The sequence below is a fragment of the Rhinopithecus roxellana genome, chromosome 12, assembly GCF_007565055.1.
Source record: "Rhinopithecus roxellana isolate Shanxi Qingling chromosome 12, ASM756505v1, whole genome shotgun sequence".
Taxonomy (NCBI): domain Eukaryota; kingdom Metazoa; phylum Chordata; class Mammalia; order Primates; family Cercopithecidae; genus Rhinopithecus; species Rhinopithecus roxellana.
In genome coordinates, this window is record NC_044560.1 from 66,532,957 (window position 1) to 66,560,596 (window position 27,640).

Consider the following 27,640-nt stretch of genomic DNA (forward strand, 5'->3'; position numbering starts at 1 on the left):
TGACTCTGTTGTCCAGGCTAGAGTGCAGTGGCGTGATCTCAGCCACTATGATAAAGGAATTACAAAGTTCTATGGATAGGAATATAAAGGAAGAACACCTAAATTAGATGGAAGAGATCAAGAGAGGCTTCCAGGAAAAGTGTTGGATATGCTAGGATCCAAAGTATGCTTCTTGGCTCTAGGTCTTTGGCCATGCTTTTCCCTCTGCCATCTACTTCTCCTCTTACCTTGAGGTACCCTCTTCCCAGTTTACCTGCCTATTTGCTATTAGTCATTCAAGAGCACCTTATATATTACTTACTGTAGAAGACTACTTTGAGTCCCTTGGACTCTTCTGTACTTAATTTTTTGGTATGTGTGTGTGTCTGCCTTGCTTTTAAAAGTCAGTGAATGAGGGAAGTTAAGTAAGTTTTCTTGCAGTACAATTAGAAACAGTGTTGTTAGGACTGGTGGACTGATGAGGCAGGATGAAGACAGTACATGATGGTGGCTTGAGAGTTGCTAAATGATTTGAGAGGCCTCCGTTTTGGGTTGTGTTTGAGGATTGTAAGGATAAAAGGTATCTTAGGAATTAAGTGGTTTTAGGATTCTCAATTTACAGCAAAATTGTTTCAACACTAGAACTGACTGAAGGTTATAGACAGTGTCAGGAGATATTTCTCAAGATTCTGCCTTACAATGTGTTATCCTGAAAGTGGTAGCAAAGAGTCAGCCTTGTTGTAGTGTTAAACAAGCAATTTTATCAGACAGATTTGAACAATGGACTGAAAATCACAGGACCAGGATTGTAACACCAAATCTGTCTTTTAGACAAGTTATTTCCCCTCTTTGTGCCTCACCTTTTCTGTTTATGAAATGGGAATGATCCATCACTTCCTATTTCAACAAAAATATTTCAGGATAAAAGGTATGTATTGGCCATAAAATATTTATTGAGCCTACTACATGCCGGGCACTGTTTTAAATGCTGGGGATACAGCAGTGAACAAGACAGACATGGCCATGACCATAAGGATCTTGCTTCCCTATGGAAAGAGACAGACAATAAACAAATAAGTAAGACAATATTAGCTTTGATCAGAGCTGAGAATTCAATTAAAAAGAGCATAATAAAGAGTGATGAGACAGGGAAGAGATGCTTTAGGTAGAATTTTCAGAGAAAGTATCTCTGAGAAGATTAAGATTTGATTAACAGGGAGGCAGGCACAAAGGGAACACTAAATATCAAGATCAAGAAATAACAATGACCTTGTGGTATATTAAGGGCCTGAAATAAGACCAGTGCTGCTGAAACACTATGTAAGGAGAAATGTAGAGGGGGATGAAATCAGAAAGGTCAGCAAGGAATAGATGGGCCAAATCAAAGATTTTGGATTTTATTGTAAGCAAGGTAGGAAGCCACTAGAGGATTTTGAGCTAGGGATTTATATGATTTTTAAAAACATTTTAGAAAGCTCAGAATGACTACTGTATAGAATACCCTGTACAGGGGCAAGAATGAAAGCAGACCAGTTAGAAAGAGCATGCAGATTTCTTGGTAAAAGATGATATTGACTAAGGATGTAGCATTGAAGAAGGTGGAATGTGCTAGATGCTAGAACTATTTTGGCAGTAATACTGGTAGAAGTTCCTAAGGGATTGGATAATAGAGCATGAGAAAAATAGCCAAAATCTTGAGCTAAAGTTCCATATAGCTATATAATTTTAATTAAATCACCTTATAAAGTAGAATTTTTAAATTTGAGATTTTTGTTTCTATGATAATCTAAAAGAAAGAAACTAAACAGATTCTGGTATACTGGCATATACTTTGTGTTCCTATTAAGTTTGTATTTAGAATCTCATTGGTGTCAATGCAATTTGTTTAACTGGTAGTGTTTAATTTCTAATGATTAATTTTGGATTAGTTTTCCATAATCATGGGAAAAAGTAACATATACATATTACTTTTATAGTTATATATGTTATATGTATATGTTATATTGTTTTTTATATATATGTTGTATATTACTATATATAACAAGTATATATATTGTTTTTATAATATATATTACTATTAAATGTATTACTTTTAGATGTATTACTTTTATAGCAATGTATATTACTATTTTATATATATATATTTTTTACTATATTTCTATGCAAGTTCTCTTATTATCCAAAAAACATTTCTTCCTCAGGTCTAATGACCTCAGTATATAAAGAAAGGAGAAGAGGAGAGAAAGAGAAAAATGGTTTAAATTGACATTAGCTCTAGGGTCCTTTCCAGGATGAAAAGTTGAATCCTTTAATACTCAAATGAAAGCCTTTGCTTTTTTTTTATATATATATATATACAGCCTATGACGGTTGGAAGAAAAAATACTTGGAAACAAAGAAAGTCACAGCATCAATGGAGGAGGTTTTAACAAAACTTCGAGAAGATTTGGAACTCTACTATAAAAAACTGCTCATGCAACTTGAAGCCAGGGAGATCAAGATGAGACCAAAGAATCTGGCAAACATCACAGACTCCAAGGTATTACTAAATGTGTCCCCCTTCAATTAGAGGAGTTCTGTTCAAAACACATGCTTTATAAGTGCTAGTAATATCACAAGATGCATTGGGCTGACTTTGACTTAAACTTGCTTAAAACAATAAAAAAAAACTCATGACCTTATGTAATAGGAGGAGGATTGCTGAGGAGATACAGTCAGCAGCTTAATGTTGCCTTTAAGGGGGCCTGATATTTCCTACCTATTATTTTCAGTGTTACTTTCATTGTAAGACTGCTTTTTCCAATGGTAGCAATAGAGTGGTCAATGGCAAGTAGGGCTTTATATCCCCAAACAAGGGAGAAACCTCTCTCTGAATCATGGAATATATAAATCTTTCCCTTTATCCTAGGTAAGGGATCAACTAGGCCTACCCTGGATGAAAAATAGTTGCCAAGGAATGCTATATGCTGACTGACTTAGAGTAATTAGGATTTACCTCTGTATCTGAGACAGGGTTCCTGACACTATGGGAAAGAGGCGAATACCTGATGAATTAGGGCAGGGGACAAACAGCATCTGCTATAATCCTGTATTTGGTGGTGGCGGCGGGAGGACTTATAACACACAGGAACTTAAAGAAATTATGAAATTTTGTTCGGTTCTTTTTTTTGAGACAGCCTTGAATCAGAGATATGAAGTTTATTTTATTATTAATTCCACCATATAATTAAACAACAGACAAAAAAATTCAAGAGGGCATTTAACAATTTGATTTGGGTTAGATCAATCCCACTTATCCAAAAGTGATTTTAAAATATGTTAACTATTATTAAAAGTAAGGATTTAACTTTAGACAAGATGAAATATTAAAAGTTTACTATTTTAAATGAATTTAATATAAAATCCAAATAGGCTCAAGTAATGGTTTGTCCATAGTAGTTAGTACTTTTTTTTTAGCATAGCTTATACTTTATCTTACTGTTTTATCAGTTCAATATAAGAATTTTTTCACAAAGCCAGTTTAAAACTCTTAAATAACTTCTTTAGAGAGGACCACTATAACTCATAAACTTTTCTGGACAAAAACCAAAAAGTCTTCTTATTTTAAATAGGTTTTCTTGTATTAAATGAGTTCTTGCATATAAAATATAGTATCATATTATTAAGTATTTTAAAATAATTCTAATCTGATTCAGCTGATAAAGCATTATCCCAATTTCTAAAGTCTTACTAATATCTAAGATATTCCTTTCATAGTATTCCTTTCATAGTAATAGTTGTTGGTTTTTATGGTGCTAATTTAATGGTAACTATAGAGAAAGTGTTCCCTAAAATTCGATAAATCAACAGAAACAAATAGTAATTTCTCCAAAGCAATTTAGTTTACTTTATGGAATAGGTTATTTTCATGATTTACTCTTTTGATATTTATCATTTCATAGTTTATATTCCCAAGGCAGTTAAAAATAAAAATGTTTATATGTTATACTAAATAAATGTCTATCTATGCACACAGAATTACCTGATAATCCAGATCACTGAGGTACAGCATGCAATTGACCAACTTAAGAGAAAACTGGATACTGACAAAATGAAACTCATAGTAGAAGTTAAGGTAATTTACATTTTTCCTAATCAAATTATTATAACGTTTATCTTGAAATAAAATATTTTGGTGTTTTGACTTTGGGTGTCAATAAGGGTAGCAAGGATTGATTGTCTTAAAATTGTTATCTTAACAATAAAGAGCATGGGTGAAAAACAATGCAAGAAGAAAAACTAAATCCTGTGAAAAGATGCATGATATAATAAGGCCAAAGTAAAATTTAATAAAATTTTACTAGGAAGAATTAAAGGAAAAGGAACCTGTGAGTCAATATATTCTCAAAAAAAATTTTCAGTAGTTTTCCCGTATTAGAATTATTAAGTCTGATAAACCACTGAGCTCTTCTCTGAACTGACATTTAATTTTTCATGGGTAATCCTTTAATTTTTTCTGGTTATTTTCATATGTATTATATTATTTAAATATGAATAATGTGACTTCTACTAGATGTTAAGTTTCCTTCTGGGCAGAAACTATGCCTTAGTTAACTTTGTTTCTCCCGTGGGACCTTTTGTATAACAGATGCTTAGTAGAGGCTTCTGGGCATGCTTTATTTGGTGAGAATTGTGTACAACTAATTACCTCATATAAATTATCTGTGAAGTACTGATGTATTAAAAAGCTTTTTTGTTGAACAGAAAACAGAAGAAGATTATACATTTTCACACAAGTACCCATAGCAAGGCAGAAAAATGAGAATGATAATTATATGCATGCTCTCATTTCTCTATCAGAAACAGCTTTATGACACAGGATAATGACTCCATTCTAGAATTAGCTCTTTTTAAACAATTTTAAAAGAGAAAAAAGAAAATCAGTACTGTCCTGGGTTTCAAATAAAAATAAAAATAAATAAATAAGATTTTAAAATAAAAAAAATAGAATTAGCACTGTCCAATAGCACTTATATGATGATAGAAATGTTCTATGCCTGCACTGTCAGATTGGTAGCCGCTAGCACCTACTGATATTGAGCACTTGAAATGTAGTTTGTGTGACTGAGGAACTGAATTTTAAATTTTATTTAAGTTTAGTAGTTACATATGGCAACTGGCTTCTACTATACTGGACAGAGCAGTTCTAGATTCTTTTTACAAGCAGCATTCTCGAGGCTAAATAAGCCCTGGTTTGGCACTGAGAAGCTTAAAACTTAAAATAGAAAAGGAAAAGAGCAGAGAATAATTTTTAACAAAATATCAGTTAAATTTGCATTAAAAAATAATTTGTTCAATGAAGGAAAACTGTGTCTATTCAATATATGGAGATAAAGCTAATATGTAAACTTGTGCACAAGAATAATTTGGTAGGTAGGAAGGAGTAATTAAAATGCCCCCAGAGGCTTGGATTATGACTCCCCTCATGCCATTTTCTTCTGGAAAGCATGTGCATTACTTATAATCTTTGTATATTTTAACATTACAGATATCACTCATGGTTTGAACCCAAATTAGAATTGTTCATACAAAAACAGTAAAGACAAGTGGAATAAGAGAAAAAAAAGAGAACAAAGTTTTCAGCTTATAGGCTGGGGGAAAAAATCCTATATTTAACCATAGTGCCTGATTGACACATAGCAGACATTATATAAGAAGTTTTATTGATTTCTGAATGAGCTCCCTAAAACAGCCCTACCTATAAGATTCAGAACTAAGGGACAAAAAAAAAAAAACCTAGCCTGAGTCTCTTGCAACCATATTTATTCAAGATAGTATAGCATAAGTAGTGCTTCTCAAAGTTTAATATGATATCATCTGAGGATCCTGTTTAAAAATGCAGGATCTGACTCGGTAGGTCTGGGTGCAGCCTGAGATTCTTCCTACCTAACGAGCTCCCAATTGATGCTAATGCTGCTGTCCACAGACAACACTTAGAATAGTAAGGGCTCTGGTACCAGGTGGTCTGAGTTTGAATCCTGGCTGTACCCACTTCACTTACTAGTTTTTTATCTTGAGCAAGTTACTTATCCTCTAAAGGCCTCCATTTCAACTGTAAAATGGGGATAAATACTAATAAGTATCTGATTCTGTAAAATTTTTGGAAAAAAGAAGACTAATACACTTAAAAGAGTGCTTGCCACAGAGTAAACACTATATTTCTTAAATATTTCTTCAGTTCCTAAGAGCTAGAAATTAAGCGTTTTTGTATTTTGTTTTCTTGTTGTTTTCACTATTTTCTTTACACATTGAGAACAACAGGTTTTGAAGTTTAAGCAAAACATAAAATTCTTTCTCTAGTTTTTAGAACAGTTCAATTGTCTTGTCCCTATATACTCATAAACAAGGTTATCTTATAGCATATCTAGTCAGTAGATAAGCATGCTTATTAAACAGTATTCATAATCTACACATTTACTGTAGTAATCCAGTGGAAGTCAAACCACTGAAGCCAAATGAGAGAAGACAGTTAAAGCAGTTACAAAAACCCTATTTACATGACAATTATGATGTACTTTTAGAAGGGTATGATGAAGTTCATTTTTGAAAAGTAGTTCTTTTTATAGATGAGAAAACAAGCAGTTTCAGATTTACGAACATTGAAAACTGAACTGGCACAGAAAAAAAAAATCATACATCTCTACAATCTCAATTAGGTATGTTAATTTAAAACTTTTATCAAAAAATTTAAATATTTATTTGAACAGATTTGTTTAACCATTATTCTCCTTGGCAATGTTTTATATAAAGCACAAGGTTTCTCTTTCTGCATTTTCCATGTGGGTGTTATAAAATGTTTCAGGAAATATTAGATGCAATATAAAGTGAAATGATGACTGGTTATTTTTAACATTCCAATTATTTTGCATATTATTTTACAGTGCTAATTTTACAATTTTCATTTTTAATAATCTTAAAATGTAAGAGCTAATATAACTATAAAATCTATTTGCAAAGAATAAATGTGTATTAATCAATACTAATATATTTGCATGAAAATACAGACTTCATTTAACTTAATTTGTTCACTATATCTTAATTAAAAGAAATCTGGAAATACAAAAGAATAGGGGGTATTGAACTTGCATTCTGAGCTATGATAGAGAGAAGCATCTAAGAATTTAAATTTTTTAGTTCATTTATTTTAGAAATACGAAGACAATAGTGGTCCAACATACAGTATGAAAATGGTTGATTTTACTCTATCACAAACAATTGTGTAAATAGGAAATGTACTATTCTCATAACAGATGGTTCAATCATCATTTATTCCAATTTACAGGGGGAAAATGTACAGGGAAGCCAGGATTTATGTAAATCTAGAGTTCAAATATACAGATTTTTAATCTGTAATTAGGAACTAATAAGGGCAGCACAACGTTGTTAATTCCCTGGAGAAAGAAAACAGACTTTATTACATTTAGAAAAGTTATTTGTATAAAATTGATCTTTTAGAAAGAGAACTAGTTGAGAAGCTAATCATTGTCTTTAGATCACTAAAAGTACAATGCAGCTCATGCCTGTAATCCCAGTTCTTTGGGAAGCCAAGGCAGGATGAGTGCTTGAGCCCAGGAGTTGGAGACCCTGTCTCTACAAAAAATAAAAATAAAAAAGACACATTGCAGATGTAGAAAGAAAAATTTAACCTTGTAAAGAAAGCTAGCCAAGAAATAAATTATACATGTTCATAAATGAAGGAATATGAATAATTAGAAGTGTGAAGTGTGACAGTGAATAGAATCAAGTTCAACTGCAAGTTATTCCTATTATAAAAATTTTACGGATGAACCTCATAAAAATAATGTAGTTGGAAAATATTAGGTAGTTCTAACTTACCAATTCAAAATATTACTGTTATATTGTTGTATTTTGTGAATACATTTAATCTTCTGGATTCTTTTTAATTCTCACTCACTGTCCAAAGGTTTAGTTCAAATACCTCAGAGAACATAAATACTATATGGGGTCAGGAAGCAGAAAAATTATTTTCATCAGTTTGATGAACCTAAAGAGGAGACACTAAATTGTAGGTTTTAAATTTAAGATTTATTGGAGGGTTGGGGGAAAAGTATAGCACAAACTGCTTTTCAAAGACTAGGCTTTTAAAAACTCTAAGCAAACAATTTCCACTTCAGATTATACATATTTTAAAAATCAGCATTGATTCATAAGCATATATTTTACTATAATGAAGGGAAATATGGCATAATCAAATTCTGAAAGCAATTTTTCCCAATTAAATTATAGTGTTGAAACATCTAATAGAGGAATACTTAACAGGTAAGTTGACTTGTTTCTTGCCTTTATGTTCCTGGATATTAAGGACATTCGTATGTATTTTTCAAATTCAAACAATCAACATTTCTTTATTCTTTTTTTAGTATACCAATAACAAAAGTATATAGCAACATAACAAAAATGCAAGAAACTAGATCTATTTATACAGATCATTTTTCTAAATCTTAATGGTTTGACAAAAGATGTTCATCTCTGTAACAGCTTTGGCTTTAAGACTTCCCACATTTCTTCAGTTTGCTGTTTGGCTACAGCATCTCCAGAGTAGTCAAGACAGTTTGCATTCCACATGCCAATGCCCCGTAAGCCATAGTTTTGTATATATGTTGCCTTTAAAGAAATACTCTGAGGGTTATCATACCATACTTGATGAAAGTGGCCAGCAGGATCCTATATAAATAAATTAAAATGGAGATTTTAAAGTGTTTAGTACAATTCAGCACCATAGGAAAGGGAAAAATAAAAGAAGTATACAGTACAGTAAGAGGGAAATGCTGTGGTCCTCTACAACCAGCTTATGTGCTTTTTTGTATTCTCTGTAGTTGCTAGAAGTGTGCCTAGCTAGGAGCTCTACAGAAGATTTTGTTTATGATGAATCAGCCAGATCAAAAGGTAATGTGGCAATGGAGGAGAAAAGTACATCCTTTTCTAGGTCCTAAGGATTCATTCTAAGAGTCTGTTAGGTCTGCACTTCATTGGTGACTTAACACACACCTGATTATGAGCCATAAATTAGATTCTGGTCTTATGCTCACCTTCCACCCTAAAAAGTCCTTCTGCCCAGAATCAAATACCTCTATTTAAGTACTAACACAGTCTCTCTCAGGAGGCACATGAGCTATTGGATAAGAGACAAAGGAAAAGGGAAAGGAGATCTAGGACAAAGTGCAAAGGAAGGTGAAAAAGATAGAAGATAAAAAATAGAAAGACCTGTGACTAAAAATAATTTACTTATTTTTTTTTTCAATTCTTTTTTTTTTTTTTTTTATTATACTTTAAGTTCTAGGGTACATGTGCATAACGTGCAGGTTTGTTACATATGTATACTTATGCCATGTTGGTGTGCTGCACCCACCAACTCGTCAGCACCCATCAATTCATCATTTATATCATGTATAACTCCCCAATGCAATCCCTCCCTCCTCCCCCCTCCCCATGATAGGCCCCAGTGTGTGATGTTCCCCTTCCCGCGTCCAAGTGATCTCATTGTTCAGTTCCCACCTATGAGTGAGAACTAGGAAACTCCTTAAAGACATTTCTGAATTAATGCCAGTAATATTTACAACATCTGTCCTGGAATTAGAATCATCTCTTAAGAACATAAAGTATAATTTAAAAAAAAAAAAAGGATGAGAAAGAAGACTACTTTGGGGCCAGGCGCGGTGGCTCACACCTGTAATACCAGCACTTGGGGAGGCCGAGGCAGGCAGCTCATGAGGTCGAAAGATCGAGACCATCCTGGCCAACATGGTGAAACTCCGTCTCTACTAAAAATACAAAAAAATTAGCCAGGCTTTGTGGTGCATGCCTGTAGTCCCAGCTACTCTGGAGGCTGAGGCAGAAGAATTGCTTGAACCCGGGAGATGGAGGTTGCAGTGAGCTGAGAACGCGCCACTGAACTCCAGCCTGGAGACAGAGCAAAAAAAAAAGAAACCACTTTGAAGGAAAATAATTCACCTGGTAAATGAATACACTGCAGTATATTTAAATATAGTAGACTAACTGTAATCAAGCATATCTCAGTCTATATCTTATATTCCATTCTTTAACATTTTTAGAACTAGACAAAGCCATGCATGCTCTACTAATAGCTGTGATTCATTATTTAAAAGCAACTTGTAGAACTTGTACTTAAATATGACAGATTGTTGAAGATTCAGGGGCAAACACAAAGACATACACCTTTGAATTTTGCCATCATTCTAGCTAGTACTTTGAGCCTTTTTGATATTATTAAGAAATTCAAATGTCTCAAAATTGTGAAGGATCAAAGGGCAAAAACTAAGCACATGTAAGACTAATTTATGCATGGTTAAGGCATATTTGCTTTCCAGAATATTGAGTCCAAGATGAGCTACTATTGCTGAAACAGCCCAATAGAATGATTCTCTTCAAACAAAACAGAAACTTGATTAATGTTGCTATAGAATTTTGCAATTAATAAAAAAGAAGGGCCGGGCGCAGTAGCTCACACCTGTAATCCCAGCCCTTTGGGAGGCCGAGGCGGGCAGATCACGAGGTCAGGAGATCGTGACCATCCTCCATCCTGGCTAACACTGTGAAACCCCATCTCTATTAAAAAAAAAATACAAAAAAATTAGTCGGGTGTGGTGACGGGCACCTGTAGTCCCAGCTACTTGGGAGGCTGAGGCAGGAGAATGTCGTGAACCTGGGAGGCGGAGCTTGCAGTGAGCTGAGATCAAGCTACAGCACTCCAGTCTGGGCAAAACAGCAAGACTCCATCGCAAAAAAAAAAAAAAAAAGAGGAAGGAAACAGTTATAACTAGATTTTTTTTCTAAAGTAGCATTAAATGGCCTTCAATGCTCACCAAAATGTTTCCTGAATTCTAAGACCTTAAAGAATGTATTTCTTCATGGAAACAGGGTAAAAAGGTGGTACCAGAGGCTGGGGTTGGGAAGAATAGATGTTTCAAAGGACACAAATTTTCAATTAGACAAGAACAATAAATATAAGAGATCTACTGTATCCCATGGTGACTATAGTTAATAACAATGTATTATGTTGAAAATTCCTAAGAGAATGGATTTTAAGTGTTTCTTACCATTTAAAAGGTATGTGAGGTAATACAAACGTTAAATAACTTGATTTAGCCATTTCACAATCTATAGATATAGCAAAACATCATTTTGTATGCCATAAATATAGATAATTTTTACCTGCCATTAAACTTTTTTTTAATTAAAAAAAAAAAAAAAAAGAGGCCAAGTGTAGTGGCTCACACCTGTAATCCCAGCATTTTGGGAGGCCAAGTCAGGAGAATCACTTGAGGCCAGGAGTTCAAGACCAGCCTGGGCAATACAGAAAGACCCCGTCTCTACAAAAAGTAAAAAAATCAGCCAGGCATGATGGCACATGCCTACGGTCCTAGCTATTTGGTAGGCTGAGGCAGAAGGATTGCTTGAGCCTGGGAGGTCAAGGCTGCAGTGAGCCATGATTGTGCCACTGCACTCCATCCTGGGTGACAGAGCAAAACCTCATCTGAAAAAAAAAAAAAAAAAAAAAAGAATGTGTTCCTGCATTTGCACATTCATTAAGGAAAAAACAAGCCACAGATTACTAAGATCAGGATTACAAAGAAACAGTATATGGTAATATATACTGTCCTAAGATTTTATGTTAAATATTTTTAAATTACAGGCATACTTCATTTTATTGTACTTTGTTTTGTTGTGCTTTGCAGATACTAAATTTTTTGCAAATTGAAAGCTTATGGCAACTCTGTTGAACAAGTCTGTCGGTGCCATTTTTCCAACAGCAAGTGCTCATTTTGTGTCTCTGTGTCACATTTTGGCAATTCTTAAAATATTCCAAACTTTTTATTATTATATCTGTTATGGTGATCTGCAATCAGTGGTCTTTGATGCTACTATTGTGATTGTTTGTGGGCACCATGAACTGCCCATATAAGACTTAATAACAATATTTGGCTGGGCATGATAGCTCACACCTGTAATGCCAACACTTTGGAAGGCCAACGTGGGAGGAACACTTGAAGTCAGGAGTTTGAGACCAGCCTGGCCAACATGGTGAAACCCTGTCTCTACTAAAAATACAAAAAATTAGCCGGGCTTGGTAGGGCATCCCTGTAATCCCAGCTACTTGGGAGGCTGAGGCACGAGAATCGCTTAAACCCGGGAAGCAGAGGTTGCAGTGAGTGGAGGTTGCAGTGAGCTGAGATCGCGCCACTGCACTCCAGCCTGGGTGACGGAGCGATACTCCATCTCAAAAAAAGAAAAAAAAAAAGAGACTTAATAACAATATTGAAATTAGACTAATAACCTTACAATGGGAATTTTGCAAGGAATAAAGAAGAGGAAGAAAACAGTTATAACTAGATCGTTTTCTAAAGTGACATTAAATGGCCTTCAAGGCTCACCAAAATGTTTCCTGAATTCTAAGACCTTAAACAATGTGTTAGCCGGTGTGGTAGCCCATATGTGTAATCCCATGCCTTTGAGAGGTCAAAGCAGGCGGATCACTTGAGGTCAGGAGTTTGAGACCAGCCTGGCCTACATAGTGAAACCCGTCTCTACTAAAAATATAAAAATTAGCCTGGCATGGTGGCGAGTACCTGTAATCCCAGCTATGTGGGAAGCTGAGGAGTAGAGTTGCTTGAACCCAGGAGGCAGAGGGTGCAGTGAACCCAGATGGTGCCACTGCACTCCAGCCTGGGTGACAAAGCAAGACTCTGTCTCAAAAAAAAAAAAAAAAAAAAACCAAAAACAAAGAAAGAAAAAAAGAAACTAGAATCCCTCTTCCCTAAAATGAGTCAAAGAAACCAGAGTCTCTTTTCCCCAAAGCCAGCCATAAAGTCTAAAACTGTTACTCTAACCTTTCCCACCACCACCTTTCTGTGTAATAGCTGGCCATAAAGAAATTAAGACCCTCATTCCAGAGCGGTCCTACCCTATACCCATGAGAAGAAATCCTTCGCAGAGAGAGGCCAAGAAAAATCTGAACAGACAGACCTTGCTGAGTTTTCCCACTCAGTCCGTTTGCATTAGCTCATGCCCTTTATTCTGATCACAATTCTACACACCTGTCCATACTTCGTTGAACCTATGCACAAAAATGGACAGTTTTTCCTGCATCTTTGGGTTTTCATTCTGAAGACTCTCATGTCGTGTAAAATTATGATCAAACACATTTTAAAAGGCAGAGATCTCTTTCTTCAAATAAATCTTATATTGGAAGATGATGCCATTTAAGACTTTCCTAGCTAGACAGGAGAAGTCAATACCTGGCTTGAAAGCTCCAAGTACAGGCTGACTGTCTTGTTAGGGACTAATGAGGGTGGTAACTTTAAGTTGAAGCCAGTGTTCATTTACCATTCCAAAAACCTAGGGCATTTAAGAATTATGCTAAATTGACTCTGCCTGTGATCTATAAATGAAATAACACAGCCTGGCTCACAGCACATCTGTTTACTGAATATGCAAGTCTGCTGTTGAGATGTACTACTCAGAAAAAAAGAGATATCTTTCAAAATATTACTGCTCATTGACAATGCACTTGGTCACCCAAGAGCTCTGATGGAGAATACAAGATGAATGTTATTTTCATGCGTGCTAACACAACATCCATTCTGCAGCCCATGGAACAAGGAGTAATTCAACTTTTATTAATTAAGAAATAGATTTTGTAAGGCTGTAGCTGCCAGACAGTAACTCCTTTCATGGATCTGGCCAAAGTAAACTGAAAGCTTTCTGGAAAGGATTCACCATTCTAGATGCCATTAAGAACATTCATGATTCATGTATGGGAGGAGGTCAAAATATCCATATTAACAGGAGTTTGGAAGAAGTGGGTTATAACCCTCATGGCTGACATTGAGGGGTTCATGGCTTCAGTGAAGGAAGTAACTGCAGAGGTAATGGAAACAGCAAGAGAGCTAGAATTGCAGGTGAATCCTAAATATGTGACTAAATTGCTACAACCTCATGATAAAATTGGAATAGATGAGGAGCTACTTCTTATGAATATGCAAAGAAAGTGGTTTCTTGAGAATGGAATCTATTCCTAGTAGAATGCTGTGAACATTGTTCAAATAACAGCAGAGGATTTAGAATATTCCATAAACTTATTAATAAAGCAGCAGCAGGGTTTGATAGGGTTCACTCCAATTTTGAAAGAAGTTCTACTGTGGGTAAAATGCAATCAAATAGCATCACGTTCTACAGAGAAATCTTTCGTGAAAGGAAGAGTCAATTGATATGGCAAACTTCACTGTTGTCTTATTTTAAGAAATTGCCACAGCCACCCCAGCCTTCAGCAAGCACCACCCTGATCAGTCAGCAGCCATCAATGTCAAGGCAAGACACTCCTCCAGCAAGCAGGTTATAACTTGCTAAAGGCTCAGATGATCATTATCATTTTTTAGCAATAAAGTATTTTTAAATTAAGGTATATACGTTTTTTAGACATAATGCTATTACACACTTAACAGACTACAGTATAGTGTAAACATAACTTTTACATGCATGGGGAAACTAAACATTCATGTCACTTGCTTTATTGCTATATTTACTTTATTGTGGTGGTCTAGAACTGACCCTGCAATATCTCTAAGGTATGCCTGTATATGTAATTTGTTACCTTAACTTTTAACAAACTATATATCCATGAAACACTGTTTCTAAGAACTGCATGTTTCTAAGAATGCTGTGAAACAAGATTCTATGTCAAACAATTAAACTGCCTTATATATTACAGCACTTCTCAAATCCATTAATATAATGATTGTTATAAATCTCCAAGAGGGGCTTACAGTATATAGTGTTTTTCTAAATATATTTGGCCATGGCACACGTGTGTATATTTTGCACACAGGTGCATCTGTGTGTGTAATATTAACAGTTCCCAGAACAGACTAATATAAATACCATTTAGGAAAAGTAAGATTACAATACACTGTAGTTTCACTAATAGGTATATACCTTCAGCTCCAAACTTTAGAAAGCTCTACACTAAAGCTCTCTGTATAGTTGATATACAGGAATACACATGTATGTCAATTATAATTTATGACATGTAGTGTGTTTGCAGTCATTTTTTATAAATGGGTACCAGACCATTAGTTAAGAATATAAATCCTTGCTGAAATTCACTTCTATCATTTTAGTACTCCTTTTAAAGTAACATAATCCGAAATAAATTCAAAGAGGATTTGTACTTAGATTTTTGAGCCGTGGAAGAAGCTTTATAATGCTAATGATACATTATGAAAACTGTAACTTTTCTTTGACACTTTGGTATAGCAATTCCTATTAAACACTACTTGACAGAATTGCTAATTATTTGGTGTATTTCTTCCGATTTCCTTTATGTAATATTTTTGTAATTTTTGACATTGCTTATAATTTAATTATAAAATAAATTGAAAATGATAGTTTTTCCATTGTAAAGTCGATTATGACACCTCTTCTGTTTTCACCCTCATTCCCTCCTATGTTAAGAGTCTCATCAGAATCTGTAGGCCACTTTGAAATGGAGGCTTTCAGAGATAGTAACCTATTTTGGCCCAAAACCCTTTCAAAATCAGCAGTCATCCTAACATAATTGTCAACTATTACAGAAATCCTGTTTGTGATATGCACATTTTCATGGCATCATCTAAATGACAAGTGGCCCAAGCAGAGTAGATTCACTATTAGCAAAACTCCAATTGCTCACCAGGGAACTAAAGTTCCTGATTACAAATTCAAAGACAAGTTTACTCATGTAAACAGCAGTCTGCATGTTATACCCTAAAAGAAAACTGACAGAAATTCTTGATATCAAACATCTAATTATGAAAATAATTATAAAAACTAATAGAATAAATGCTCATAATTTATGAAAAATCTTACTTTATAGTTATAATAAGGAGCCTGCTGATCTTTATCCCATTGGTTTCCAGAAATAGAACTATTTATTTGCTTCATGATCATTTTGTAGGGCACCTGACGTCCTGCAGCATCACTACAAGGAGCCCCCCGGAAAGGGACTTTTGCAATGGTACAAACATGATCCTAGAAATGCAAAAGTACTCATGTTACAGATTATCAAGTATGGAATTCTTAAAAGCCAAATCAAAAATATATAAATTATTCAGAAATAAAACATATACCATAAATAGACAACCTGACTATACAGAATAAAGGTTAAAATAAATTTCATTATTAAATGAAAATGTATGATAATCATAAGCTTTCATAGAAGTAAAAATAAATACTTTTTATCTCAAACTATATTTCAGAAATTCTAAAGTTTATATATTTCTAATGAAAACAGAGAGACTCTAAAAAATATAATAGAGAACAAAAATTATGTAACAAATGACCTGTTCCTACCTCAGACAGATTCAGGCAGGTATAATCATAACCATACCAGGGAACACCCATTACAAGTTTCTTAGGATTAATGTTCATCTTGATGTAGTCATTATATCCTAGTCAAGCAGGGAGAGAAAAAGCGTATTTGTTTCTCTTCATATGTCAATGTGTTCATACAAGCTATGCAACCATTCAGAATCTGTTTGTAAAAACAAGCACATTTATAAAAAGCACTAATAATGTTTAATATGATGTTATAAAACATCCCTTAACAACCATAAATTCTATATCTTGCTTTCTAAACCATTTCTCTTTGAATAAGAGAAAACATTCAAAACCATTAAGATCATATTAAAATAAAATATTCACAAAATCTTATTCTAAGAATAATGACACATTTCAGGAAAGTATGCTAATTGTATCTATTAATTGCTAAGACATGATGTACTTGATACTCTAGATTCTAAAGTTTCAACAAAGTTTTATAAATCTTAACTTTCTAGCAGTGATGGTCTCAGAGTTTCTTAGAAAGTACAAGTGTTCCATGTTTTGCAAATATTCTATAAGCATGAATGATAGCTGGGGATAAGAAATGTGTCATCTATAGTTGGAAGAAACAAAGAGAAAAATGAACAAATCCCTAGAACTATCAGTCCTTTTGTTGCCCAATGCTGCAAAACATGTTTTTCCACCAAGACATATTCACAGATTATCTAGAATGTTGAGGTAAATAACTGTATTACATTTTAGAGCCTTTAATGTTATTATGTACTATTAAATAACCAAAAACGGGGGGGGGTATGCATCAGTTCACAAACATATTGGTTTATTTAGTTTGTTCATTGATTTATTTATGATACAAAGTATCACTATGTTGCTCAGGCTGGTCTGAACTCCTGGCCTCATGTGATCTTCCCACCTCAGCCTCCCAAGGCTTGAACGTTTTATTGATAGAAGATAATTATCATATCTTTCCTGAAACACAGTTTGGGAACCCTCAATTAATAATTACTTCATAATTTTAACAGAATAACTTATTTTTCAACTTTAAATAAGTATGTGTCTAGGCACAATGGTTCATGCCTGTAATTGAAGCACTTTGGGAGGCTAAGGTGGGAGGATTACTTGAGGCCAGCCTGGGCAACAGAGTATGACCCCATCTCCTTAAAAAAAATCTTTTTTAAATTAGCTGGGCATGGTGGTGCATGCCTGTATGGTGAGGCTACTCAGGGGGCTGAGCTTGGGGAGGTCACTTGAGCCCAAGAGGTCCAGGTTACAGTGGGCCATCATAGTGCCACTGCACTCCAGCATGGGCAACAAAGTAAGACTCTGTCTCAAAAAAGAGAAAAATGAAAATATTAGCTGGGCATAGTGGCATGCACCCATAGTCCCAGCTACTCAGGAGGCTAAGGCTGAGCTCGGGAGGTTGAGGCTGCAGTGAGCCCTGATCGTGCCACTGCACTCCAGCTTGGGTGATGGAGTGAGACCCTGCATCAAAAAAATTAAAATTAAAATTAACAAAAGAGCAAGCAATCTTTTATTTAGTTGACTGATGGAATACAAACCAATCCAAACTTTGAAGAGGATAATGCAAAGACTACATCATATGAATGACAGGTCAAAAGTACTCCAATTATAATAGGAATATAATTTTTAATTTATTACAGATACTAAAAGAAGTTAATGCCTATCCTATTTAATCATGCAATGAAGGTACCCAACCATAACTATCTTTGCTGTTATATAACACTGGTTATTTCAACAAAAATATCCTGTCAAATTCTAGATAAACATGTGATTTCATGACAAGAATACTGGACCAGAAATGAGAATACCTGATTAAGCCCCAACTATATAATACTTAATAGTTATGCAATCATGAGCAGTTAATTCTTTTTATCTCATCTAGAAATATACTATACCACAAGATTGTTAGCAGAATTAAGTGAAAATCAAAACGTTAAAACTTTTTGTAAACTTTAAAGTTTTCAATTAAGTGATTTTTAAATGTTTGAAGCAAGCTTTACAATTGAAAAACATATACAAATGACTTAGAAATACTGAAAACAACTTAATATTTTAATTTCTAGAATATTACTAATATTATTAATAAATAATCATGTTTAGAGGCTTACCAGTTAATGTCTGATTATAGGGAGCATTGGCTGCTGCAATACATTCTGACCAGATCTGACTTTGTTCATCATAAGACATCACAAAGAGGAAGTCACAAGCATCTGCGATTCCAGTATAATTATAGCATCTTCTGTCTATGTTCTTTGGAGACCAAGCTACATCAAAGGTTACCTGTGTAAAAAAATCTTACTATTTTATGTAACATGATCAAATATGCATATTATGTCAGATTTTTAAACTTATATATATTTTTACCTTATACTACACAAGGAAAAAGAACTGCTTACAGTATATGAATGTAGGGTTTGACACACATAGAACTTGAACCATTCTAAGAAATATTTTTTGCTTACACTTGACTGAGTCAGACATATATTTGGACATACAGGAGCAGGACACTATATAGAAGATGGCCTTCAAACTCAAAATGTCTTCAAATGCTAGGCTGGTACCTCAGCTGATTAAAAGAAGCAGGTATAATGACAACAGGATATGGTGATGCCCCTGAGCAATTAGAGAGTAAAGGCACACTAAAAGAATTCAAATACAAAAGTTTTTAAAATATTGTACAGGTTAAATATGTCACCTCTTGGCACAACCTGACTGGGTTGCAAGTTTCAGCCCGTGATTCATAATCACCTTATATGGTAGGTTTGGCCCAATATTAGTTAGACAATAATGGTGTCTTATGGCCACAGGTATAGATTAATCAAGTCAAAATGTTGAACAAATCATTTAAATGATCTTATTTTATAGAAATATTCAAATAAATGTTGAGTAATATATTATCTTTCATTTTTTTTTCTTTTCTTTTTTGAAATGGAGTCTCGCTGTGTTGCCCAGGGTGGAGTGCAGTGGTGCGATCTCGGCTCACTGCAACCTGTGCCTCCTGGGTTCAAGTGATTCTCCTGCCTCAGCCTCCCAAATAGCTGGGATTACAGGCATGTGCCACCACGCCCAGCTAATTTTTTTGTATTTTTAGTAGAGACAGGGTTTTGCCATGTTGCCCAGGCTGGTCTCAAACTCCTAACCTCAGCTGATCTGCCAGCCTCAGCCTCCCAAAGTGCTTACAGGCGTGAGCCACCGCACCCAGCTTTATCTTTCATTTTGAATAGTGAGCCAGCCTTCAACAAGAATATGTCTCTTTATGTTTATTGCCTTAATGAAGGATTAATTAGCCTTATTTTATATATGTACAAATGTTCTAAAACTTCATTAAAAGTTGTTTTCCCCCCTTAATTAGGCACTCAGTAAACACTGATTATTTTTAAAACTGAGATACTTTAGGTAACATTTTTATACTTTGAACAATTTATTCTAGCAAAACTCTTTTTAGGACTTCCTCAAAGTTATCTTTATAATTCCCTGAGTATTAGCACTTTACAATTATAAGCTTTGCGCAATAGTTTTCCAGCAAAATAAGTTATGAAGTAAAATTTTTACATATTGGATCCTATTTTATCACTGCCTCCTATTACCAAATGAAAGGTATATTATAGTAATAGAGAAAAATAAATGACTACATCTAAGCAAGTAAATTTCAAATCCATTTTGTAAGAGTATTTTCACCAGCATTTTCTCTCACAGTTAATCTCATATTTTTGAGAAGGTACTATTATTATATTAGACAAGAAAGCAAAAGACTTGGGTGCTACTGTCAGCTCTGTTATAATTAGGTCTATATCATTGCTAAGTCACTTAAAGCATCTGCATTTTTCCCGCCTATAAAAATGAGGGTATAGAAAGAACTCTTCAAGGCATTTATTTCTAGCTCTTTAATTCTGCGACCACAATTCTGTAAACTAAAGTTATTATATTATCCCCAAAACTAATTCCACCTCTAGATTCTCTAGTCATTTTTTGTTGGTTACCAGTTTAAAAACTCTGGGGCCACTGTCTGATTCTTTCTTCCCTTACTTCCAAAATCTAACCTCACGTCTTCCTTTGGGTGGCCTTTCACAGTTGTTCTGCCCCTTCCTTTCCATTAATTAATTTATTTAATATGTGTTTATTGTACACTTGCTGATTTAGGATTATGTCATCATCCAAATCAAACTAAATCCCTTGATACTGTATTGTTCTGTTAGTAGTCCTTACTGGTCTTCCTTCTTCTTCTAGTTTTACATACTCCTACAGAATAATTTCCCCAAACACTATTTTACACACATAACCCATTACACACAGAATAAAATGCACAGTCCTCAACCTGACATTCTGGATCTTCCACAATCTGGCCTACCTTTGCAACTGTCCCTCCCACTAAGTCACCTAACATGAACTTGACATGTAGCCCAAATTGTTCTCCTCACCTCTCAAGAGATGGAAAGAGATATTCCTACTGCAAGGATTTTGCTCAATCTCTTCCTCTCTGCTCTTTCACTACAGCTTAACCAGGATTGTCAAATAGGTTGTTTTCCATATATTCCACACATCAATTCTAACCTATTAGTAATGACTATCTAGAGAATGAAGGAAATGTTTCTGAAGCCAAAATGTGTGAGGAGGAGAAGGGGTATGGTGGCCTATATGCCAGGCATCTGCTATTCTTAATCTACATTGTACTCTCCTGACAAGTTGAATTCCATACTGACAAATCTTCCCTATTTGCATAAAACCATAGAAATGTCAGTCCTCATATTGCTTATTATTTTACCAGTAATTCTCAAATTATTTTACCTGTAATTCTCAAATTCATGATGATCAACTCTACCAGAATCACCTAGAACACTTTGCAAAAATACAGTTCTCTAAGCTCTATCCCAGACCTACTGAGTCAATCTCAGTGATATGGTTTGGATCTGTGTCCCTGCCCAAATCTCATGTTGAATTGTAATCCCCAGTGTTGGAGTAGGGCCTGATAGGAGGTGACTGGATTACAGGGGCAGATTTCCCCCTCCAGTGCTGTTCACGTGATAGAGTTCTCACAAGATCTGATTGTTTAAAAGTATGTGGCACCTCCCCACTCTCTCTCTTGCTCCTTCTCTGGCCATTTGAAGCGCTGATCCCACTTTGCCTTCCACCGTGACTGTAAGTTTTCCTGAGGCCTCCGAGAAGCCAAGCAGATGTCAGCATCATGCTTCCTGTATAGCCTGCAGAACCGTGAGCCAATTAAAGCTACTGTCTTTATAAATTACCCAGTCTCAGGTATTTCTTTTTTTTTTTTTTTTTTGAGACGGAGTCTCGCTCTGTCACCCAGGCTGGAGTGCAGTGGCGCGATCTTGGCTCACTGCAAACTCCGCCTCCCGGATTCACTCCATTCTCTTGCCTCAGTCTCCCGAGTAGCTGGGACTACAGGTGCCCGCCGCCACGCCCGGCTAATTTTTTGTATTTTTTTTAGTAGAGACAGGGTTTCACCATGGTCTCGATCTCCTGACCTCGTAATCCGCCCACCTCGGCCTCCCAAAGTGCTGGGATTAAAGGCGTGAGCCACCGTGCCCGACCTCAGGTATTTCTTTATAGCAATGTGAGAACAAACTAATACACTTAGGATATTTTAAACAAGCACTCTCAGGTAATTCTGAGACAGGAATCACTGGTTTATAATACTCATAATGCTCTATACTGAATAAATTTTTAAGCATTCTGTTAGATATCAAGGAGCTGCACCCTGTCTTCAAAAAAACTCACTGTCTAGCCTATTACTTCTTAACTATAATCACCAATGAAACTTTTTTAAAATTGTGGACTCTGGGATTACCCAAAACCTTTTGAAAAATCATTTCTGGGAGTAAGTTCAAAGTGCGCATGTGTGTGTAAAAGTAAACACACGTTTACTTTTTCTTAAGATCTATGGTTATCTTGATATGTGGCTAGGTTTGAGGATCACTAATGTGGGTTCACATTATCCTCTGTTACCCATCTGTTGTCTGGCAAGATTTCTTGTGTTGTTACCTTCTGCTTTAATCATGTTCATTATGGCAGTGGGGAAGCACACTGCCTATTGTCATAGCTGTCACACTTCTGTGTAGTTAGTCCTTTAAGCTTTACTGGGCCTTGGGTGCAAGTAATTCAGAGACTGTGCAGCAAGTGATACACTTCTCCAGAATTACCTCTACTCCTGGGTTGTTTCTGTCCTGCATTGGTAAAAGCTGGTTAGGCCCCCCCTTGATTTTTGTTCTCCCATTGTCTAACACTTCTAACTGTGCTATAAGGCAAGTAGTAGGGTAATCCCAGTGTTGTATTTTGATGTAAATAGAGAATAGTGCTTTTAAATTCCTTAAATAAGAACATCAAAGGCTCCAGAAAAATTTTTAAGAAATAAGTGCTGAAACTCCCATTGCATTACTATAAAACTAAGATTATATTAGTTTTACCTTCATGAGTATATTCTGATATGGAAAATATGAGGTTTCCAAAGAATAAATGAATTTTTACCTGTGATCCCTCAATTTCACGATGGAAAGTGTCTGTAGTTTCTTTGACTAAAGCAGTTAATGCATCATATTCAGGTGATAAACAATTAACTTCTTGCTCTATATCGATATTAATTCCATCCATATATTGTGTTTTGGCCAAATTAACTTTTTGAGCTATCCAGGATGCTCTGAAAGCAGGATCAATGATATCCTTTAAGGATACATCTCCTGTGGAAGAAGTATATATCTTTTGAACATGTATGCAAAAACATTTCATTATTTTGGAAGACTAAGCCCCTAATTGAAGTTTTCCAAATAGAGAAAGAATTTACCAAAGTAACAGAAAGCCATTACTCACCAATCTCCAAAATAACCATTATAAATCATTAGTAAAATTGTTCTCAAGTTAAAAGCAGAAATTGTGGTCATCATGCTAATTTGCCAATTACATTTTGCTCAAAACCATACAGTGGTTTAATTCGTTTAAAAAGGTCTGTATTTGTGAAATGAATTACACAGTATCTAAGATTATAGGATTCTAACAAAAACAGATAAACATAAAAGGAGTTTTTTGGAAAGCCGGGACTATAGCAAGTGATACAGATAAATTTCCCAATTGCTGGACACATAGATCTGGTAACAGCGTACCTTTAAGTACTACTCTGGCTCCTTTTGAATGAGCGTAGCACATAAGTTCTGAGTCATATTTTCCAAATGTTGCCACAGTTGTAATCTGTGACCAGTCATAGGATTTCCAAATTTTCTGTCCAACATCAAACACAAAGACCTGCCAGAAAAAGGATAAGCACCATCATTTAAACCAAGACTATTATGCTGACCATCCAAAATACCATTCATCAAACACCACCATACACCAAACACTATGGTGGCAGTGAGAGTACAATAGTAAATAAGACACAGGAGTCCCAATATAATTGGTGGCAGGGGTAATTAGCCAGGCTGGGAAAGAGGGGAAGGATGGGCCAGGAAGGAATAATGGCAAGTGCCAAGGCCTGGAGGCAGAGACAGCGTGGTGGTTGCGTAACTAAATATTTAGTATGGTCGACGTCTAGAATTTGGGGAGAGAGCATTAGTGAAGGACCAGAGTGATAGGCACGGGTTAAATCATGAAAGGCTTCATAAGGCTCTATTGAGAAGTTAGTACTACCTTGTTTATCCTGCATTTTCAGCTGCAGTGGAAAATGGATTAAAGAGAGACCAAAAGTGGAGGCAGAATGTGGAAGCTGTTGGAGGAATCCAAGTAAGAGATGATGGAGACCCCAACTAAAATTGTGGAGCAGTGGAGTTAAGTAAACAGATCTGGAAGATCCTAAGGAGGCAAAATTGACAGGACTTTGTGACTAATCGAATGAGTGATCAAAGGAGAGAAATTTGATAATACTCAAGTTTCTGGTTACTGCGGATGGAGCCATAAATACTACATTTACTGTTTGTTTGTTTGGTGAAGCTAGCTTCTTAGAATAGTACTTAGGTCAAATTCTAAGGCAGCTCATGTTGTGTTTCTCTGATATTTTCTTCCTACAATTAATTTAAGAAGCATGAAAGCCTCACTGATTATTTTTATTTTATTCCAAGGTATGAATTCATTGATTTGACAAGTATTTATTGAATTTCCAATAAGGTACAAGGTGAGTATTTTGCTAGGCTCTAAGGACATAAAGATTAATGAGAGAGACCAGGTCCAGTAAGGAGTTAATTAATTACAACGGTATTAAGGACTGTAGAGGTTGCAGGGGGCCATGCCAGCATATAAAGGGGACCTGCTAGCCAGATGGAGCAGGAAAACTTTTCTGAGGACTACATGCTTTCGTAGAGGGCTGAAATCAGCAGAATGATGGAAGAGATGTACCTATGGACAAAAGATTGCATTCTCAACTGAGGAAAGAGAAAGCCCAAAGGTCGCCACACCTCAGGAGAATTCTGAGATTCTGGAACTGAAAAAGGTCAATGTAGGTAGAGCACAGAAATCCTGCAAGTATGTGGAACTGGATAAAACCCTTAAGGTCGGTACAGAAAGATTAAGTAGGGCTTCCAAGACCATTGAAGAGGTTGTATTTTATCTTGGGATCAGTGGGAATCAATTAGAGTTTTAATTCAGGGGATTTGTATTACAAAAGAGATCACTGGGTCCTTGTGAGGGGAAAGAATGAGGCAGAGGCAGTGGGGACAGTAGCTGTAAAAGTTAAACCAGGCATTTCTTAATTTTCTCAACCTCTTTTTTTTTTTTAACTTTTCAGAATTAACTACACATAACTCATCTTTTCTGCTAAGCAATTTCCCACTGAAATAATAAAACTTCATAATGTGAAATTAAGTGGCCCATTGTTTTCAGAATCACATTTCTATCAAAACTTCTATTTTAGTTCTGATAACTAAGATTCTATTTGTTTAAAAAATACTAAGAGCCTGTGATATAATAGATATCCTTAAAAAAAAAAAAGCTGGGTGAACTAATTGAAAATATAAGGGGAAAATGCCATGTAGTCTAGTTTTTGTGTTTGAAAAACACAGAAAACGCCAGTAAAGACCATTTACCATGAACATACAAATAAGCATAATTTTGCTTCTTTGAATAGTTGGTTTTCAAAGTGCCTAACCCACTAAGTACTGGGTACTACAATAAATCTTTCAGTTTTTTTTTTTTTTTTTTTTTTTTTTTTTTTTTGAGACATAATCTTGCTGTCGCCCAGGCTGGAGTGCAGTGGCGTGATCTTGGCTCACTGCAACCTTCCACCTCCCGCTCTGCCTCCCAGGTTCAAACGGATTCTCCTGCCTCAGCCTCCTGAGTAGCTTGGATTACATGTGCCCACCACCATGCCCAGCTAATTTTTGTATTTTTGGTAGAGACGGGGTTTCACCATGTTGGCCAGACTGTTCTCAAATTCCTGACCTCAAGTGATCCACCCACCTTGGCCTCATAAAGTGCTTCTCAATCTCAAAAAGAGATTGAGAAAATTAAGAAAAAGTCTGGTTTAACTTTTACAGCTACTGTCCTCACTGCCTCTGCCACCGCGCTGGGCCTCAGATTGTTTAAAACATTTTAATTGGGAGGCCATTATGCTGAAACAGCTCCAACTGCCTTGGATTTCCTGCTTAAGCAAACTCCAGCCCAATGTCAATAATGAAAGGAAACTTAAGCTTAACCTATCAGAAACTGCCAACTAACCTCTAACTAGGAATTCTCCACCAAGTCATAGCTAAATAAGGCAAACAGTCATAGCCAACCAAGTAATTATTTTCCTTTGCTTCCCTGTTCAGCCTATAAAAACCCATGCTACTAAAGCAGACCTCTCTGAATCCCTTCTGGTTTAAGTACTGCCGATTCATAAGTTGTTCTTCGCTCAAATAAACAAGGGTATCCTACTTTGTCTGAAATCTTTCTTTTAATAAGATGTTAGGTTTCCACACTAGGCAGGTTCTTCGTAAACACTTTCACCATTTTTATTTCTTCTCCTAAGTCATGTCACTTTTTTTACTGGCATCTAAGTGTCCCTGCCTCAGGCTAATGGACTAGATTAAGAACTAGGAATCATGCTACTTCTACAAAAGAATCGTTCTTTGGATTAAACCTTTGGACCTTCCTGATGTCATCCAATTCCTGCTTTCAGTCATCGAAGTGGGCAGTCAGGTGGTTTTAATATTGCACCAGAAGGTGTTTGATTAAAGTTGCCAGAAGCGTTATAAATTGTTATGCGGATAAAAGGAAAATGTACTGAAAACTATTTTTTACCACTCTTCTTGGGTGGTTTTGAGGTACTTTAAAGGAAAGGGCTAGCAGGTATAGAAAACTAAAGGTAAGTAAAATACTCTGCATTCTAATGTACTGTTGGAGTGCTGAGATTCTTTCAAACGAAATCCTCATTCTCTTGGAAACTGAGAAATGGATTATTCTACCTTGTTTGCTTTTTACACGCAGAGTACCTCGGCAGAGGCACAGCAGGGGAATGAAAGGAGCTTGCCTTAGGAGGCAAATCTGGTTTGAACACTCGCCTGCCTACGCAGGCACTTACAGGCTGTGAGGCCTGTGAGGAGTTACTCAACTTCTCTGAGCCCGAGCTTCCTCATCTATAAATTGAAGGATCCGTAAACAGGAAGGCCCTCATTGAGTGGTCAAAGTTGGTTTCGGCGCCCACGGCACCTCTCCTTAGGGTTCGGTTCTACTCTAACTTTTCTTCGTGCCCTGAGGCCCAGACCTAGAGGAGCAGAAGAAGGCGCTGACCTCGAAATCTGGATGGTGGAGAATCGGACGGCAGAGCTCGGGCTCCGGGCATGGGCAGTCGGTCCCGGCCGCGAGCGACAGCGCCAGCAGCGCCAGCAGCGCCAGCAGCGCTAGACCCCGGATGCCGCGCGGCGGGCTAGAGAGGAGGCGCCAGCGTCGAAGCTGCAGTCGGGACATGGCAGCAGGTCGATGGGGCCGCAGTGTGTTCCTACCGCCTGGGTGGGCGGGGCCTGCTGCGCCTCAGGGCAGGGAGGGGCGGGGAAGGATGAGGAGGGGCGGGGCTCCGGGGCGGGCGGGGAGGTCGGGCGTCGAGCGTCTCGGGGCGCTGCGGGTGGGTGAAGTTAGGTGGCTGCTGGAGCGTCTCCGGGGACAACCAGTGTCTGCGGCGCCGAGAGGGCCGTTCGTGGACTCAAATGGGTATCAGCCCTACCGTTTATAGTCCCCCCAATAGTCTGCATCTCGTTTTGTCGTGTTGGTCGAGTACTCCTTGTGGAGTCTGAAGGTACAAGGGGATCCCCAAAATGGAGAAGTGGGTGTCTTT

At 36.3% G+C, this 27,640-nt stretch overlaps 2 protein-coding genes across 3 annotated transcripts in view; one reads left to right on the top strand and one right to left on the bottom strand.

Annotated features, from left to right (window-relative positions):
• SPATA1 (spermatogenesis associated 1) overlaps positions 1-6,674 on the top strand; it is a 47,110-nt gene extending 40,436 nt beyond the window's left edge. The window contains exons 11-13 of the mRNA XM_010382541.1: positions 2,340-2,518; positions 3,995-4,093; positions 6,585-6,674. Of these exons, the coding sequence (XP_010380843.1) occupies positions 2,340-2,518; positions 3,995-4,093; positions 6,585-6,674 (368 nt within the window). The remainder of the gene's footprint in view (positions 1-2,339; positions 2,519-3,994; positions 4,094-6,584) is intronic.
• Positions 1-27,327, bottom strand: part of CTBS (chitobiase) — a 44,931-nt gene extending 17,604 nt beyond the window's left edge. Inside the window, exons 1-7 of one of the 2 annotated variants that reach the window (XM_010382539.2) lie at positions 27,100-27,327; positions 23,508-23,646; positions 22,879-23,087; positions 18,504-18,675; positions 16,387-16,484; positions 15,904-16,065; positions 7,139-8,703 (exon numbers count right to left, since the gene is read on the bottom strand). In XM_010382539.2, the coding sequence (XP_010380841.1) occupies positions 8,503-8,703; positions 15,904-16,065; positions 16,387-16,484; positions 18,504-18,675; positions 22,879-23,087; positions 23,508-23,646; positions 27,100-27,276 (1,158 nt within the window). In that variant the 5' untranslated portion in view covers positions 27,277-27,327 and the 3' untranslated portion in view covers positions 7,139-8,502. Of the gene's footprint in view, positions 1-7,138; positions 8,704-15,903; positions 16,066-16,386; positions 16,485-18,503; positions 18,676-22,878; positions 23,088-23,507; positions 23,647-27,099 lie in introns of those variants that run through there. The other variant, XM_010382540.2, reaches the window with a different exon arrangement.
• Positions 27,328-27,640: the final 313 nt, after the last annotated feature.